Here is a 15,452-nt window from a genome sequence, read left to right on the forward strand (position 1 = left end):
GAAAACTTCTACAAAAATAATGCAATAACAATGATGTTTTTACGGCGTTTTGTATATTAGCCTGAATCTGCCTCTGAATAATAATAAAAAAAAATAAGATAAAAAAATAGAAGATGTTACTGCCACATGCGACTTAATTTCTCAGAATTGCGAGATATAAAGTCAGAATTCTGACTATTAATCGGAATTGCGACTTTATAACTCTGTGCGTTTATATCTCAGAATTATGAGATTAACAACTTAAAAATAAATGTATTCAGTGGCATTGTTGTTTTCTTGTGATCTCCACATAAAAGTTCTCGTTATCGTAACCTTTAATCGTTTCTGCCGTTTCGTATTGTTTATTTACTTTATTAATTTTATTAATTTATTAATCAAAAATAAAAGTCTCCCTTCATAGTCTAGTTGCCCCGACCGTATTGGGACCTTTATTTTGAAGACCTCTATCCACTGTTTTTGTTCGACTGCAGAGCTTCCGGCTTCACTGCGTTACTTTGACGTTTCTGGAAGGTAAGTGATGTTTATATTTTCCTCCAGTTATGTTAAATATGCAGCTGAAACGCACACAGAAGAGGCTTGTCTTTAGTTTGTACTTATTTTAGATCGTCACTCTGAAGTGAGAGCAGTTACACACGCTGACACGCATGAGGCGGTCGGTGAAAGTAAACGCTGAGGATCTGTTGGTTTCCAGTGTCCGTGAAGTGAAAGTGAAAGTGTGTTTCTGTTTGTTTTGTCAGCACAGAATGAAGCTCCGCGTGAGGATCAGCAGACAGACCTGCCGCCTGGAGCTGCAGGGAGAAGAGCCGAGCTTGGCGGAGCTCCGGGCCCGGGTGAGGGAGTCACTGCTGACCCGCTTCGGGCTCCGGTCAGTCTGAGCACCTTCACCAGCTTTAGCACACAGAGAGAGCCTGAACACACACACACACACAGTTAATGCGGTTTAGAAATGCGTGTACACCACCATTATACAGCTGCATGCTCTAAAACAGTGGCTGAAATCAGACTTTTATTTTGTAATTTCAACATGTTGTTTTTATAGTAATATTGTAGTAACAATGTTCCTATTTTGTTAAATCTGTTGCTTTGATTTGTATAATTACACTTGAATTGAACTACCATGTTATATCAATTTAAAATGCTTTTTATTGATTATTGTTAATAATAATAATGTGATGATGATGATGATTGTTTTGTTTTCCTTATTACTGGTGTGATATCAACTACACTGAGCTTTATGCAGTTTCTCTCTCTCTGTGTAGCTCAGATCTGGACTTTCGGCTGTCTCTGAATGGTAAAGAGGATCTGCTGGACACGGGACAGTCTCTCTCCTCCTGTGGCGTCGTCTCTGGTGATCTGATCAGTGTGATTTTACCTGCTAGCAGCTTGGAGGAAACACAGACGAGCAGTGCAGCAGCCCACCAGACACACACAGATCAGCAGGTGACACACACACAAAATAAACAATTACAACCTATTTAAACATTGACTTTAGGAAAAATCCTAATCTGTGTCTGAACTCATTTTATTATTATTTATTTTAAAGATCCACATTCCCAGCTGTGTTATTTCTCAATTCCTTATTATGTTTAGGCTTTGGTTTGGTTTTAGAAATGTAAACCCCCTCTATGCAGTTCCCAATTCCCATATAACTCACTGTTTACAGTCAATATTATAGTTAAATCCAGAATTTGTGCCCTGGATTTATCCTCATCACTAGGCTCTCGGGACATCAATGGATATGATTGAGTAGATCTTATTATCTCAGTTTGAGCTTTCCCTTCTCTGAAGTTTTGTTTCGCTGCATAGACAGACACTTGGTGCATTTGTTTGCTCACATACTTTCATACATTGTTGGTATTTCATTAGTTTTGCTGTAATTATAACAGCATCAGACATTTCACATCTCCACCATTCACCTTGATCTAGAAGATGCACAAAGCCTTTCCCTGTGCTTTATTTATAGCTATCAACCTTTTGCAGCTGTGCTCTGACTGCTGCCTCCCATAAACTAGAGTGAGTGAGATGGATCAAGCCAGGACACAAGACCTGATCATTGTGTCATTCAGCCAGCCTCATCGCTACTTTAGTTGTTTTACATATTACGCAATCCTCCATACTGTATCTGTTTGCTGATAGTGACCTATCATACTCTGGTTTTCTCAGTGGTTACGTATCCAGATAAACCCCTAACAATCTTAGTATTCTTCACTGGGTTTGTCTTTATTCATTCATTCATTTTTCTCCACTTTTCCGGGGCTGGTCATGGGGGCAGCAGTCTTAGGAGAGAACCCCAGACTTCCCTCTCCCCAGACACTTCCTCCAGCTCCTCCGGGGGGATCCTAAGGCATTCTTAGGCCAGCCGAAAGAAATAGTTTCTCCAGCGTGTCCTCCCTGAGGCCTCCTCCTGGTGGGACAACACCTCCTTAGGTAGGTGTCCAGGAGGCATCCGAAGCAGGTGCCCGAGCCACCTCAGCTGACTTCTGTGGATGTGGAGTAACCGCGGCTCTACTCTGAGCTCCTCCTGGGTGATAGATCTCCTCACCTTATCTATAAAGGTGCGAAGGAAATTAATTTTATTTGCTGGTATCCGAGATCTTGTCCTTTCGGTCATGATTCAATAGATGAGAGTTGGAACGTAGATTGAGCAGTAAATCGAGAGCTTTGCTTTTCGACTCGGCTCCTTCTTTACCACAACAGCCTGGTACATCGACCACATTACTGCTGCACCAATCCACCTGTCAATCCCACGCTCCAATCCTTCCCTCACTCGTCAACAAAACTTTCCTCCAACATGGAGATGGCAAACCACCTTTTTCCGGTGGAGCAGCATGGCCTCAGAGGTGCTGATTGTCATCCCAGCTACGTCACACTCAGCAGCAAATCACTCCAGTGCATGCTGAAGATCCATGTTCGATAAAGGCAACAGATCAACAGGTTTTTCTTCAAATGTTGGAATTATCTCTGTCATTATTTTTCCTTTTTTATTAGATCTCGGAGACTCCAGACGCTGCTCGCTTCTAGTTGAACTGTAGTTTTAGATGGCAGGTATACCTTAATCCTCTGTGGCCAGATTTTGTTTAATTGTATGTCCATTTACTTTCCTTTTGTATGTACATATGCAGTATCTCCTACCTTTATCTGGCTTTCTTCCTTTCAAAGAGCATCTTCTTTTACAGGTATTGACAAATTTCAAGCAATCAATTACCTGCTCATCCCAATGTTTTTCCAGATTTTTGATGAACTATGCCTTTGCTTCTTTCATAATTCTTTCAGCTATACTATTGCTAGCTGCTTGCTCTTTTACTGATTTGATCAATTTTACTCCCTCTCTTTTTTTTGGAAGTTGTTTTACTTCACTGCCTGTATTTATGTGAGCATTATTTCCCTCACCCCATTCGTCTTTTCTGTGGACCACTCGGCTCTGCAGCTCTTTCACATGGGTATATTTGTGTGTAATTACTGGCATTGTCTGTTATTAGGAGAAATAACAATTGTTGTTCTTAATCTGAGGGGTAAGAGCTCCAGCATAATCCATGCTTATTTCATCATTTTCCTGATCAGTTTGTTATAGATCCATAATCATTGTTACGTGAGTCCATTGCATTTCTGTAATTCCCACCATTCACTTTTATCCTATGATATTCTGTCTGTAAGAGTTGTATTGTAATTAGCCCTAAAGCATGACTGTAGAGTGCTCAATACTTTGTCGTAGGATGTTTTAATTGTAAGTGTAATTTACCAAGCAAGTCTTTTTGACTCCTTTTTTGTGATAGCCCGTCTCTTCATACACACCTGTCCATGTCTTTGTTTCCTATCGCAGCTGTAGAACTTTTGTGATGTGTGGCTGGTTTGATGAAGATCCGTTGGTTTAATCTGTCCCATCAGCCTCTCTATCGCTCTTTAATCACTGGTTTGTTTTAACTCCTTCCCCTTGGAGGTGCTAAAGGCATTATCTTTCCATGCACTCAGGGTTTCTTCCGCTGCACTGTCAGTTACTATATAACGCTCAGCATCACTTCAGCTGCTTGGGCGCTCTGTCCCATGTTTAAACTGCCTTTGTGTGGGTCTGTGATTAGGTTTTTCATCCTTTCCTTCTAATCCACCCCGTTTTATCTGGTTCACTTGTTCCATCAGTGTAGCAGCAGACTTTATTTATTGGCATTTTTGTGTTTTTTTTTTTCTCCTTTCTAGGAAGGTTTTGGGCTTTAAAACTAAACCTTGTGTCCTTCAAGAGTATCAACCATCTTGCAGATGTGAGAGAATGTACTCGTTTCTTTTCGCTTATTAAGTTCTTGGCTTCTTCACATACTATTTGATCAATCCTCTTTCCATTCGCTTTCACAATTATCCATTGATGTAAAGTGAGGTTTTTAAGGGTCAACAATAATGTAGCAGGTGAGGCCAATATGTCAGCACCAGTGAAATCTAGCAGTTTTAGCTGCCTTACTATTTGAGAGGAAGCTGACAGGGTGTTTCTGATTCTTATTGTATGGAGTTATTTCTATTTCATCTTCTGAATTGGCAATCTTTGCCCTCAAATTTTTTGTCTCATCTCTCTTTACCTTTCGACTGTTATTCAGTGCTTCATCTATTCGTTTAGCCTTCATCTCTAAAAAACTCTTATTCCATTTTAAGGTGCCTCATTTTGAAGCGTCATAAAGAAGTTTTGCATGTTTAGCATGCCCTGGGATTGAATCTCTTAAAGTTTAATGTACCAAGCATGCTCTGAAACTCTTTCAATTCCTTTCATTTATTTTCCATATTCTGTGGCTGGGATCATTCAGGACCAGTTCTTTGAAGTTCTCTCAACACCAAGCAGTTTTCATTTTCTTTACCCTGAATCCATTTTTAGGCTTTTTTTATTAGATCTCAGACTCCAGATGCTGTTTGCTTCTAGTTATATATAGTCATAGTTATATATAGTTATATATAGCTTCTAGTCAGATATAACTTTATCCTCTGTGCCCAGATTCTGTTTAATTGTGTATATACACTATCTCCTACTTTTTTTGAAAGAGCATCTGCCTTTTCAGCTGTTGGAACTCTGTCATTTAGAAAAGTCCAGCAATCAATTACCTCCTCATCCCAATCTTTTCCTGATTTATTTATTTATTTTTCCGCGAATCATGCCTTTGCTTCTTTGGTCATTATTTCAGCTCTGCCACTGCTAGCTGGTTGGTGTTGTAATGATTTGATCAGTTTTTCAGCTTCACTTTTCAGACAGTTTTCTGCTTCATTACTTGTAATGATGTGTTGTCCACTTTCACCCTATTCAGCTTTCCTCTGCATTTGACAATTCTTCTTAGTCTGAGGTGTAAGAGATTCTGCATAATCCATGCTTATTTCATCATTTTCCTGATCTGTTTTTATTCATATTTATATTAACATGAGTCCATTGCTTTTCTGCAATTTTGACTTTTATCCTTTGATATTCTGTCTGTAAGTTTTCTATGTTTAGTCCTGAAGCGTGACAATAGAGTGCTCAAGTACTTTTGTGTACTTGTAATATTTTGAGGTGTTTCTATTCATTCTTTGTGACTATAAGACTGTCATCTTTATAAATCACAATAGGTCGCCCTTTAAGAACCTCCATCATTATAGCTTGAAAAGCATTTGGAGAGTTCGAAAATCGAAAATTAATTATACCGCTTATTAACAAATGTAAATGCGAGGTTGCCTCTCAGGCACAAAATCCAAATATTTTTGATAATATTTTTCTTCTGGGGCTGCTCCTGGAGCATCTCTTGCATTAATCGGGTATCTTGTATCTAGTATTGTTGGTTTATTTTGTTACCAACCTCCACCCTCCATCTGGTTTTGCAAACACTTGTATAAGGAATTTTGTTGGTGCATTATCAAGTTCCTCTATTTATCTTTCAGCTTTAATTCCTGTATTTGTTTTCTTTCCCTTTTATTAATAGGGTATTGTCTATAGTGGGGTGGTGCAATGGCACAGTTTGATCACATTCCTATTTATGAAAATTTTTTGCAGTCATTTTCTACTATGTGCTTGATTTATATTTTTTCTCCTAAGTTCTCTCTGACTTTATTAGTGTTGGCTTTAATTGTTTCGGCCATTCTCTTTAGTTCCTCCTCCTGGTTTACTTTTTAATCAATAACCAGCCTATTTCTCTACTTTTTAATATTGTGCTGGCAGCTTTCAGTTTACTAACACCTTTTGTGATCTGTAAACGTTTTCCTTTTCTACATAACCTCTGAAGTCTTTAATATTGAAAGCTGTTTAAGTTTCTTTGGCTTTTTTAGGCAAGTGAATTACCACCAGTTAAAGATTATTCCATCATAATATATTAAGGTTGTTTTACTTGGAGGCAGGCACCCCTAGTCCTCTTGAGATTTGGGTGACTCTGTTACTGTTAACAACGTTCTTGTTGCTTTTAACTGCTTTAGTTTTAGACTCTTTCTTTGAGTTTCTCTTGTCTATGATTTCTAGTCTCTGTTCTGGGGTCAGTTTTGCCCATTCCTCTTTAGAGACAGAGTCATTCTCTCCAGATTTTTGTTTGAAATCCGTTTATTTGTATTTACTTTTATTCTTCCTTGTGACCTGAGGCTTTTGGCTCTGGTGTTTTATATTCAGCTATTAGTCTTTGCAGTTTTTCAGTAATTATCTTTTTTTTTCTTTCTCATCTAATGGCAAAGTTCATTTCCCCCATGATGTTTGCGGCCCTAAAAGTTTTAGTCTGATAATCCAGGCACTAAATCTGTCACCTCTTGAACTTCCCTTATCTGTGCATACACTGAATTCAGTCTCCCGTCTGTCTAAGCAGTATGGGTAAACTCCTATTTATTTTATTGTTTCAGCCCTTTCCGCCCCTCATCTTGAAGGGCTTTACCTAGTATTGTCCCTAGCTGCAGCCTTATCTTCTTCTTGGTATGATCATTGCCTTAATTCGTCATCAGCTTTGTACAGTTCACCTATTCTGATCATTCGTGAGTTTTGTCTGTAACCGATGCCCCTGGGGAGAATGTTGTTTATGTTAACAGGTACGGAGCCCTGTTGCTTAACTCACTGACCCCCTGAGATTATCTTATTTTTGTACTCATCCCCAGCATCACTTATTTACGGACTGAGTGCTCCTCTTCAGCACAGCAGTTAGTTTCAGAGCTTGGCTCACTGGAGACTCATTCGGCAGCGGGGTCTCATGTTTCTTTTTTGCCTTTGTTATCTTCTGCTGTCCTCTTACCTCTGGTGAGCTTTCTCTAGCAAAATAATGTCCTTATTTTCCCTAGTTTTGGGTCTTGTTTGCTTGATGAATCTTCATCCATTAATCCTGGCCAAGTCATTCCACTGATCATCGCTTGTAATCCTTCTGCCAAATCACAGATCATATCTAGTTTGGCCTTCTGATTTATATCAGTTCATTTTTATTTTTCGTCTGCTGTACAAGATGAAGCTAGATATGTCATATCAGCATTCTCTTTGTTTCTGCCCTCCACCTTCTTTAGGTGAACTTTGAACCCAGGTGGGACAGTGGCATCCCCAGAACATCTTAGGATTTGCCAGAAGAGGCCATGCTGAATCTTGGGGTGGCACACACACAAAAAATCAGTGTAATGTTGTATTTATGTTTCTGGTAAATGAAATAATGTGGTTTTAATTCATTTTAATTAATTATTCTTGAAATATTGCAATTTATTTCTTGAAATAATTCAGCAAGTACATGCACAAACCAAATAAAAGTCAATATTTATATATATATAAAACTTTTCAGTTATTTTTTACAGTCTTTTATTGTACAGTATATGCCATGTCTAAAATTAATGAATAATTTAATAAAACAAACAAATGATGAACAAACTGAACAAAAGACATTACTACATACACACACACCCACTATACAGATTAATAATATCATTTATCCATATTCCTTTTTGAGCCACAATATTATTAATACAGCTTCCTCTATTGATGTACCTTAAGTTAAATATGAAATTGCCATTGCTGACTATTGAAGGTGTGTGCGGGCTGTCAATGAAGATCGAGAGGGGGAATAGCAGTGAATCTGCTACGCCAGTGGCACCAATCAATCCACAATAATTTAGTGGCTGCTATTTATTTATTTATTTATTTATCTATTTAAGTACTTTAATAATGTCAACAGCAAAATCATATTGTGTTTACACTGTGGTGGCTGTGGTGGTGCCCCTGAGGTGGGAGACGATTTCTTTGAGTCCCTGTGTAGCATTTTGTGTACAGAGTGGCCTACGAACTCTAAGTGAGTGTTGAAGTTGGCTTCTGCTGATGAAACTACAAACTATCTTCAGCAAACTTTCTTTTTAACTGAATCTCTAACTCCGGTTCTTCTTCATCAGACAGACTTTTCATTTTTGGGTTAAAACTGTTGGTTCCCCTTATAATTCTGAAACTGCACTGCTGGGGTTATCTTACAAGCCATGAAAATAAAAACAAAAAGACAAACGGACTGAAGCCATGACTTGGCGTGTGTGTGTGTGTGTGTGTGTGTGTGTGTGTGTGTGTGTGTGTGTGTGTGTGTATGTGTTCAGGCTGGTGGATCACATGTCAGCAGTAGCAGCAGTGTGATGGAGCAGCATGTGCAGGAGTGTGTGGATCAGGATCTGCTGGAGCGTGTGGATCAGCAGCAGGAGTGTGTGGATCTTCAGCAGGACTGTATGGATCAGCAGCAGCAGCAGCAGGAGTGTGTGTGTGCTGCGGCTCCTCCCCTGCTCTGCTGTGAGGCTGAAGACGGTCTCCTCCCTCTCGCTCTGGAGCGGCTGCTAGACTCCTCCACCTGCAGAAGCCCCTCCGACTGCCTAATGCTGGCGCTACACCTGCTGCTGCTGGAGACCGGCTTCATCCCACAGGTGATATCCACTTCACCTGGGCTATGTTCTTTCTATCCTAAAGGGAAAGTTCACCCAAGAATGAAAATGTCCTCTGTATTTACTCTCTCCTTCTCGCTTCAGGGCGGAGCCGTGAGCTCAGGGGAGATGCCGATTGGCTGGCAGGCCGCAGGGGGTGTGTTTAGAATCCAGTATGTCCACCCTCTGCTGGAGAACAGCCTGGTGTCGGTGGTGGCCGTGCCCATGGTTCAAACTCTGGTCATAAATGGTAATATACACCGTATGTAACACTGATATGTTCAATTTAAGTGTATTTGTAAAGTGTTTTTTACTATTATTATCATTCCAAAGCAGCTTTACAAAGGGTGCACATCATTACATGACAGTCGACATTAGAACAGTGAAGTGACTTAGTTTTTACAGCTAAGATTTCTTTTATTTAATGTTTTTTATCCTGTAAAAATGCTTTTCCTAGATTTTGTTGTCTCGTTTCTAGTCCAGAGATGTCGAAATTCTTAAATCAAGAAGCATTTTCTAGACAAGCCAAAAATATAGTGGTGTTTTCTGAAGTAATGAGTGAAAATTTCTTTAAAACAAGCAGAATAATCTGCCGATGGGGGAATAAAACAATCTTGTTTTTGCTTTTGATCAGCCGTCCTGAAGATGGAGACGAGTTTGGAGAATTCCCGCAAACTGCTGCTCAAACCTGACGAGTATGTGACAGCTGAGTGGACAGGTGAAGCTCACACACACACACACACACACACACACACACACACACACACACACACACACACACACACACACGCATTAATCATCTGTAAAAGCACAGCAGGATTATGGACTGAATGACCTGCCATGTGTGTGTGCAGGCGGCAGCTCAGGTGTGGTCTACAGAGATCTGCGCAGACTCTCTCGCCTGGTCAGAGATCAGCTGGTGTATCCGCTCATGGCCACTGCCAGACAGGGTGAGTGTGTGTTTACTGTTCACACGTGTGTGTCAGAGTGCTTTGTGTGCATGTACTGTTCACACGGGTTTGTCAAAGTGTTTAATAAATGTCTTTGTGCATGTGTGTATAGCTCTGGGTCTGCCTCTGCTCTTCGGTCTGCCTGTTCTTCCTCCTGAGCTGCTGCTGCGTTTGCTGCGTCTGCTGGACGTTCGATCTCTCGTCTCGCTGTCGGCTGTGTGTCGGCACCTGAACACCGCCACCCATGATGCTTCACTCTGGAGACACCTGCTGCACAGAGACTTTAGGGGTAAATGCGCAAATATACACTTTAGGATGCACGATATGTCTGTGGCCATATCAATATCGGCTGACAAATGCTAGTTTTTTTTAAAGGTTTAGTTCATGCAAAAATTGTAATCAATCATTATATACTCTCCCTCGAGTGTTTCCTAACCTTTGACTTTCTTTACTCTGTTGAACACGAAAGAAAATATTTAGGAGAATGCTGAAAACCTGTTACCATTGATTTGTGTAGGAGGATAAACAAATGCTGCGTCCTAATTCGCATACTAAAACAGTATTTAAAAAAATAATTAGTGTATATAGTGAATATTAAAGATCAATAATAATGTTTATTAATATTCTGAATTAACTTATAGTTAATTTGACTAAATAAATATAACAATGATTTTGCCCGCTCGTCTGAGCAGACTGTAATTATTTATTTATTTAGAAAGGGAATTATAAGTATTTGTCAGGGCCGGATTGGCCAATCAGGAGGACCGGGAGAGTTTCCGGTGGGCCGGTCCGTTTTTTGGCCGCGAGGGCTGGTGTTTCTAGCTGCTTGCACTCTCAGCAGTTGCACTTTTTTTTTCATTTATATATTTATTGAACAAAGCCTCACTCTTTTTATTCATTATTTTGCCGCAGCTCCGGTTATTTATTGTCTCACAGCCCCATGAGCAAAATGCAGCCTGCATGTAATGATGATGTAATTATTATTCCGGCTAAATTATTATTATTATTTTTTTTTTTTTTTTTTTTTTTTTTTTCATTTTTATTGTTGAGACATATCAAACTGTACGGTTGTTGAACATTTAAAGTTCTAAAGCAGCTGTTTTCTTGAAAAAGACATGATAGCATAATTAGAAACTGAATTGGAAATGACCTTATATTAATATAGTCAGTCGTGAACTGAGGTGGGCCGGTCTGCTTGAAACTCCAGGGCTGAAAAGGAGTCCCACTCCAGCCCTGCTACATGTGATGTAGATGAATAGTTTAGACGTTTTGGTAAACTGTAAACTTGTTTTAGTAAAGCTTGTAGCAAACGCTCTGTCGTTAAATTGACCTTTTCTGTGAGGCAAAACAAAGACAACATGGTTATAGCCTGATTTATTGACTAGTCTAACATATCAAAACAAACGTACAAAACATAACAACAAAAACATATAAAAGAAGCAAGCGAGCAAATAAAGAGTTTAGATAAAAGAATGGCAAATCTAGTTCAGTTCCACACAACTGTTAAAGACTCCTAAACCCTTCTGCTCCAATGTCTGGGAGAAAATGGGTTTTAACTATGGGTCAAGTCACACCTATTTTCTACTGAGTGACCAGTGGTTTCAGGGCAAGGATTTGAGCGTTTGACCGTTGATATGCATAATGAGGGTCGTCCCTGAGCATACAGCTGGACCTTACCTCTGAGCATTAAAGAATGCAAGCTGTAAAAGTTATTGTCATATGGTTGTAAAATAGCAGGAGAAACGTAATGCTACTAAACACGACACTCTAAACGCACATCAGATAGCATCTAGGCATTTCTATACTATATAAGATCAAAAGGGACTTCATTAACGCATGCATATACTATTTTAATTACTTTAGCTTTAGGGCAGAGCATATAGATTACAAACACACATTACATTTCTTTTGGAGTGAGTTTTTGAGTTCTAATCGTTCTTTCAGTTGTGTGTGTCTTTGGGTGGGTGTGTGTGTGTGTGTGGGGTGTTGGAACAGTTGCAGGTTTTCCTTTGGAATGTCTTGGCTTGCAAAGATGCACCAAAGGGACACAAGTTTCTCCCTTCTCCCCATCTGTAATATAGATTAAACAGCAGCAATGGGTCCCCAGTTTCCCTTATGCATCCCAGGTTAAACGAGGTGTCATGCACAGCGACCTTTGTCTCTAGACTTTCTGGAGCCTTTAATCATGAATCTCTCACCGATAAGAAATATGGTATTTAGGGGTAATCCAGTTCTTCAACTGTGACCCATATGCAACAGTAGCATGTGCAAAAGTGTATGCCGACGGTTCCTTGTGGTTGTACTATTTCAAGTAGAAATTTGAAGTGTAGAACCCTTTATTTAAAATTATCGATAGCCCCACATGTAATTTGCGCACACAGAAATCCTTTAAGGCCATAATTTATTCATTTGCTTGTGTAAATGTGTTTACATTAATTGTAGTAATTTTATTGAATAATATTGAATGTTTATGATTCATCTACAACACAGTGACTAATGTAAAGTTTTCTGTCTCTCAGTAGATATATTATGAGAATAAGATTGTTTACCAAAGAAGTGGTTGTACTTGGATTTTGATTGTAAATCTTAAATGTTGTCATTTTAATTATGTTACAGTTTCAGCTACTTTTCTGTCAAATCATTCTTCATAAATCTGCAGCCTTTGTACAAAATTCTGCACAGAAATAGCAAAAACATGTACACAATGTGGTAAATGGTTACTGTATCAGTCAAACATTGAACATTTGTGCATCCCTAATAAACACACACACACACACACACACACACACACATATCTGTGTAGCAGAATTAGACACGGTGTGCAGGAGTGACTGAGTGTTGTTCTTTTGTGTTGTCTTGTAGTGAGTTTTCCGGCTGGTCATCAGCACAGAGACACAGACTGGAGAGAGGTAAGACACACACACACACACACACACACACACACACATCTCACTCATATTCATTTTACTAATGCTCTGTAAAGGCTGGTTAAATGACCCCCCCCCCCCCCCTCACAGATTTTACAGTGGCTATGACGGTTTTTTCAATACATTTATTATGTCTCTTAAACTCTTAACGCAGCAACACACCTAAAACACACAATTGGCAAAACGGTTAACTTCATGCTCAAAAACACACATTGTAAACTAAACCGCAAAGCTAATGTTGAAAATACAGTAATACAGCATGTCTGACGAAACACTGCAAACATGTTTCAAAATCAAATCACTATTCAAAACACCAACACATGCTCTCCTCCAACAGGAACATTTAGTCAATCAGAACACACTGATGATAAAACACACTCATCAGCTGCAGTATTGTATGTGTCAGCTCTGCTCTTATATTTGAAGCCTCTCTACAGTTTTGTGTTGTTGGCTTTAGTAAACGCAGGCATTTTGTTTCTTTTGTTGGAGAAATTCTATACAATAAATGAGCGACCGTCTCAGAGTAGCTTTATACAATGTACAGCTTATGTAAAAAAATACATACAGACACAGAATTGCTGCAGTACAGACTTTATTTGCAAAAGGACACCACTGCAAGATAATCACATCAGAAAAGCAATGCAATTATAGTGAAAAAACAAAACAAAAACAAAGTTATGTTTCATTCTGCCCGGTCTTCTGCATTTGGCCATGTTTTGCATCGTGGGAAGAATCCTTTGGCATGCTTTATCCAATTAGCTGTTTCTCATTGGCAGTGGAATAAAATATAGGGAATGAATTAGCGTTTCAATGGCAATATTTACAACTGTTCACTTTGACAAGTTATGGTTAGAGCATGGTGTTATCGGCTCTGACATACTGCTTGGAAGCATTTGTAAATTTGACTGTAACATGACATAGTTTTGGTCTTGGTTGAGCTTGTTTGTAAAAGAAGTTCAAGCATTTTAAATTGGTGGTAAGTGGATGCATTTTGTATTAAAGCAACAAGAAATGTGTTAATTGTATGGGTCACGCAGATGAATGTGCTAACCGTGTTAAGAGTTTAGGAAACTTGTCACATCTATTGAAAAGACTGTCATAGCCATTGTAAAAAAACAAAAAATAATAATAATATTTTCTACAGGATGCTGTACAGTAACGTGTGCATATACATCAGAATGTTAAAAGATTAGTCAGAACCAAATACAAAACTGATCAACTAATCTATCGAAATATCTGAAGATCAGTGTGAACATTATTGCACATATATTTAGATATGAGGGGAAATCTAATGCATTTAAGAGAAAGGGAAAAAAAATCACCTACATTTCTTCCATTGTTTCTCTAGATTTTTTCCTATTGATTACAATTGTGTTTGATCTTTATATTCCTATAGATGTACAGTGACTAAAGTCTTATTTCATAGGCTAGAACTGTTTAATAAATCTGCTTCGCACCTAATATTATATATATCCGCTGAGAACTGGATAAAGATGTTTACTTTTAAAAGGGGGTGAAGTGATTTAATGCTGATCTATTATAATCATTTATGCAGTCTATTATGTTCATGTAGAACAGCAGCAGCTACAGATGAACATTGTATGCCATTAAATATTAAAGGGCTCCCATTTGACCTGTTTACAAGATGTAAGAAATCTAGTGTCATCAGATTCATTAAATTGCAGAATATGTCCATTTTGTGCTGAAAGCTGAGTGATTTGGCTGATTGAGTAGCCTGTGCTGACAAGCGTTGCATCATATGTGGCCTTTAATGTTGTTTGTCCTCCTCAGCTGTACAAGCAGAAGTACAGGCAGAGGAAGGAGGCGGCGCGGCGGGGAAGACACTGGTTTTATCCACCTCCCATCAGCCCTCTGATCCCTTTTCCATCCCCACCGGCACCGCTGCCACTCTACCCTCCTGGCATCATCGGTGGAGACTATGACCAGATGCCCGTCATCCTTCCTCGGCCACGCTTCCACCCCATTGGGCCACTCCCAGGAATGAGTGCTCCTGTAGGCCGGCGCAGTCTGAGGCCGGCAGGAAGTGGAGCAGCAGACGTGAGGAGAGCGTTTATCTGAGCACGCAGGCATTTGACTCTTATTTTTCTGCAATTTAACATTCCTGACGGATAAACGCAAGCAAACTGGAAAAATTGACTGACACTATTCTTTATGAAAGCGTCACATGTGTTGGAGAAATGAGTGGATTAAGTGGTGTGGTGACTGTAATGATTAATTTTGATTGATTGTATTTGATTGTTGCTCAAATCTGAATTGATAGTAAATAAAGTCAAGCCTGCTTCTCCTCATCACTGTTGCTCCATGTGCTTTTATTTTGAATATAAATGTATTTTATTGCAGTTGAAACTTTCATCAACAAAAAAAGATCTGTCTTATTTAGTTGCTATTGTTTTTATCTTTATTTGATGTGTTAGAGCTGCACAATATTGGAAAAAGCTGACATTGCGATATCAGATGATTTGACTAGCTGTAATTAGAAAGATTTCATAAAATAACCTCAACTGGCATGAAGTCTTCGTCTTTGCAGTGCATAAGCATCAATTATAAGAAATTACAAGCAATAATAAATTAATAAACAGCCTTATTGTTTTCTGGGAAGTCTAACAGTATTTAAGTACAGACATTAAATTGAAAGAAAAATGTGTTTAGCATTGTATAAGTGGAAAATATATATAAAATGTAATGTTTATCTTTTAATCTGTTATAGAAAATGTAA

At 38.9% G+C, this 15,452-nt stretch overlaps 1 protein-coding gene across 4 annotated transcripts; it reads left to right on the forward strand.

The window, feature by feature from the left end:
* Positions 1–458: 458 nt before the first annotated feature.
* On the forward strand, positions 459–15,024 carry fbxo7 (F-box protein 7). 4 transcript variants are annotated; one of them, XR_012401599.1, is made up of 10 exons: positions 459–510; positions 738–865; positions 1,260–1,440; positions 8,524–8,841; positions 8,944–9,088; positions 9,473–9,556; positions 9,693–9,788; positions 9,901–10,077; positions 12,651–13,298; positions 13,367–13,503. XR_012401599.1 is itself a non-coding variant. In XM_073946226.1 (10 exons), exons 1-10 carry the CDS (start codon positions 645–647, stop codon positions 14,792–14,794), a joined length of 1,467 nt encoding a protein of 488 aa, XP_073802327.1. In that variant the 5' UTR covers positions 459–644; the 3' UTR covers positions 14,795–15,024.
* Positions 15,025–15,452: the final 428 nt, after the last annotated feature.

The sequence above is a fragment of the Danio rerio genome, chromosome 4 (assembly GCF_049306965.1).
Source record: "Danio rerio strain Tuebingen ecotype United States chromosome 4, GRCz12tu, whole genome shotgun sequence".
NCBI classification, from domain to species: domain Eukaryota; kingdom Metazoa; phylum Chordata; class Actinopteri; order Cypriniformes; family Danionidae; genus Danio; species Danio rerio.

Bases quoted from the DNA above. Each gene is read 5' to 3' on its own strand.
- fbxo7 (XM_073946226.1), top strand. The intron at 8,842-8,943 runs GTGATATCCACT...TTCTCGCTTCAG, and splicing joins AGACCGGCTTCATCCCACAG to GGCGGAGCCGTGAGCTCAGG. The intron at 12,698-14,506 runs GTAAGACACACA...TGTCCTCCTCAG, and splicing joins GAGACACAGACTGGAGAGAG to CTGTACAAGCAGAAGTACAG.